This window comes from Cucurbita maxima, unplaced genomic scaffold, assembly GCF_002738345.1.
Source record: "Cucurbita maxima cultivar Rimu unplaced genomic scaffold, Cmax_1.0 Cma_Scf00040, whole genome shotgun sequence".
Taxonomy (NCBI): domain Eukaryota; kingdom Viridiplantae; phylum Streptophyta; class Magnoliopsida; order Cucurbitales; family Cucurbitaceae; genus Cucurbita; species Cucurbita maxima.
The window spans coordinates 438,900-441,964 of record NW_019272056.1 but is presented as its reverse complement, the minus strand read 5'-3'; the positions used below and the strand labels follow the sequence as shown (position 1 = coordinate 441,964).

The 3,065-nt window shown below is 34.8% G+C and overlaps 1 protein-coding gene across 1 annotated transcript; it reads left to right on the top strand.

Annotated features, from left to right (window-relative positions):
• The first annotated feature begins 1,304 nt into the window (after positions 1 to 1,304).
• On the top strand, positions 1,305 to 2,226 carry LOC111469553 (protein LIGHT-DEPENDENT SHORT HYPOCOTYLS 5-like). Its single transcript, XM_023114854.1, has 2 exons — positions 1,305 to 1,378; positions 1,420 to 2,226. The coding sequence occupies exons 1-2, from the start codon at positions 1,354 to 1,356 to the stop codon at positions 2,061 to 2,063; spliced, it is 669 nt and encodes a 222-aa protein (XP_022970622.1). The 5' UTR covers positions 1,305 to 1,353; the 3' UTR covers positions 2,064 to 2,226.
• The last annotated feature ends 839 nt before the right edge of the window (positions 2,227 to 3,065 follow it).

Genomic DNA, 3,065 nt, shown 5'->3' with positions numbered 1-3,065 from the left:
TCTAATACTTTAACTCGAATTATAATAATTGGGTTAGGTTAAATAGATTACGGAATTGGATTGAGTTTAATTTTCTAGAGGTCAAGTGGGTTGGATCGAGTTTAGGTTCAATATGCTTAAGGCTTATTTGACCGAATCCGAGCTCAAATTTGTAGTTGTATCAATATGGGCATCACTCGTGTAGTTAGATACATCTATCTTTTTACAATAAATTATAATAATAAAATAATAAATGGGAAATTTAATATTTTATCTACCAACAAATTTAACAAGTTTCTCATATTTAATTTTATAGGAAGAAATGAGAGATTTTATTGTAAAAAAAAAAGAGGAAGAAATAAATAAAAAATTTGACATGAGATTCGAAGCACTACCACTACTCAATCTTGGTGCGTTAAATACACGCAGTCCAGTTGGCGTGAAGGGCTGAAATGTGTCGGGCGTGAAGTTATGCGAAAAGCGCGTGGACTTCGCACATCATGTTGACGCGTCGCCTTACTTACTTTCATCTCTCCATTTCACTATTTTTTTTTTAATCAAACAATACAAACTAGATTATTAAAAATTTGTAAGTCATTACTATCAAATATAAACAAAATTTAAATAATAAAAACCAATGACGAATCTTCGTGATAATTACCATGACTACATTAATACTTTATTTAAAAAATATTAGTTATTTCGAAAAATATTGAAAAAATATCTTTAAAATTTTAAAATATTTATTAATTTTTTAAAATTTTTCAAAATACCTATAAACTTTCAAAAATAATATTAAAAAATTTGAAGATGGTTTTCCGGACATATATTAAAGGTAATAATTTTTTTTTTTATTTTCTTAATAAAGATTAAGTAGGTTAATATTATTTTTAAAATTTGAAGGATATTTTAAAAATATTAGAGTATTTACTAATATTTTCATTTATGAATTTTGTTTAATATTATTAACTATTATTACCATATATATATATATATATATATATATATATATATATATATATATGAGAGTGTGACGTTAATTTTATATAGGGAGAATCTGCGTACAAAATCTCCCCCTAATAAATTTATTAAAATTTTGACGCTTTCTCTCTCTCTGAATTCATTCATCTAAGCTTTTAACGTCCCATCACCAAAACGCTCTCCTTTCTCCCCTTCCGACCCCCAATTTTATTCAACTAAATAATAATAATAATAATAATAATAATAATAATAATTCCTTTTCTTTTTTCAAAAAATAAAAATAAATAATTCCACCACAAAAATAACACACTCAACCTTTCCCGTGAATTTTTATTTTCTTATTTTTATAAAAAATATAATTTCATTTTTCCCATTTCTTTCTCTAAAATTTCCATGATTTTCCCCAAAACACAAAACCTCAGGCTCTCCGCTTAGTAAAATTCCCTCCCTCCGCCCCCATCATGGATCCGGTGTCTAAACCTGGTGGTGGGCCGTCGGAGAGATCATCCGCCGGAGCGTCGGCTGCTGCGACAACTCCAGCTCCGGCGAGCCGGTATGAATCTCAGAAGAGAAGGGATTGGAACACGTTCTTGCAGTATTTGAAGAACCACAAGCCGCCACTGTCTTTAGCGCGTTGCAGTGGCGCTCACGTCATTGAATTCTTGAAGTATTTGGACCAGTTCGGGAAGACTAAGGTCCATTCCTCGGGCTGCCCCTATTTCGGCCACCCGAACCCACCTGCCCCTTGCCCCTGCCCGCTCAAGCAGGCCTGGGGCAGCCTCGACGCCTTGATCGGCCGCCTCAGAGCCGCCTACGAGGAGAACGGCGGCCGCCCTGAATCAAACCCATTTGCCGCACGCGCCGTCAGGATTTTTCTCCGTGAGGTTCGGGAATCTCAGGCCAAAGCCAGAGGGATTCCCTACGAGAAAAAAAAGCGGAAACGACACGCCGCCTTTGCCTCCGCCGCCGCTCCCGCCGCCGCTATTCTGTCTGTGCCTCCAGAGACCCATGTTGTTTTGGCCAGTGTCGATCATCAGCCGGAAACATCTGATCCGAGTGGTGCTCCTCCGCCGTCGACAACCGCCGCTTCCACCGCCGTATAGTCTCTTCTGCTCATTTTTTTTCCAATATTTTCCTTCAAATAGTATCTCATCATGGTCATCATAATCTCCTCTAATTGAGATTATGAGTTTTAATTAATAATATAATATAATATAATATAATATATAGATCCTTAATCACTCAAAAACCCTATTATTATTTTCAAATAAATTTCTGTCTTTTTATATATTATCTTGTTTATATACTCTGACAAATTTTGCAGTTTCAGGTGCCCCTTTAATTTTCTTGAATCTCAACTTTGACCCCAAATATTACACACATTTACAATTTCGAGCACAACATTATTATTATTATTATTATTATTTGAGTTGTCTTTACTATTTAAGTAAACCACGACCCAAGCTAAGAGTGAAAACGACATGTCGCCAAACGTGTATATATATATATATATATATAACGGGGGAAGAGGGGTAGTGGCCATCCCGTTACAGTCAAACCTATCTTGAAAATTCAAATTTGATTAATATAAAAATGGATTCCAGGGAAATGATGATTGGTTGTATGATTTGGTATTTTAGTGTTCTAAGTTTCTCGTGGAAAACATCTTTTCATCATCCTTCTTCTCTCTCTCTATCTTTATTCATGGATTTCAACATTATTCACTTTTTTTTTTTTTTTTGCACTTTTTTCGATGAACGAAGAACTGGGTCGGGTTTTGATGTCGAGAGAGAGAGAGAGAGAGGGCTAAAAGCTTTGATTTTTGTATCTTTTTCACTTCAAGATGAATTTTGTTTAAACCCTAATGGGTCAGGAAAGATTTGTAAATTTCTCATTGTGAGGGTGACAGTTATACGGTCAAAGTGAACAATATCTGTTAGTAGTGGATTTAGGCAGTTACACAAAATCATGATTGATAATCTCTCCTTCCATTATGTTCCTATGTTTCTCGAGAGAAAAATGATAAAGGAATGTTAGAGCATGAGCACTCAAATGTGGGATTACTCGTCTCAATAATCCCTTTCTTGAACATTGAGTCGAACCAT

What these genes read in the sequence shown, in the direction of transcription:
- LOC111469553 (XM_023114854.1), top strand. Translation starts at nt 1,354, where the DNA reads ATGATTTTCCCCAAAACACAAAACC. An exon ending in TTTCCCCAAAACACAAAACC is followed by an intron (nt 1,379 to 1,419) that starts TCAGGCTCTCCG and finishes CCTCCGCCCCCA; the next exon opens with TCATGGATCCGGTGTCTAAA.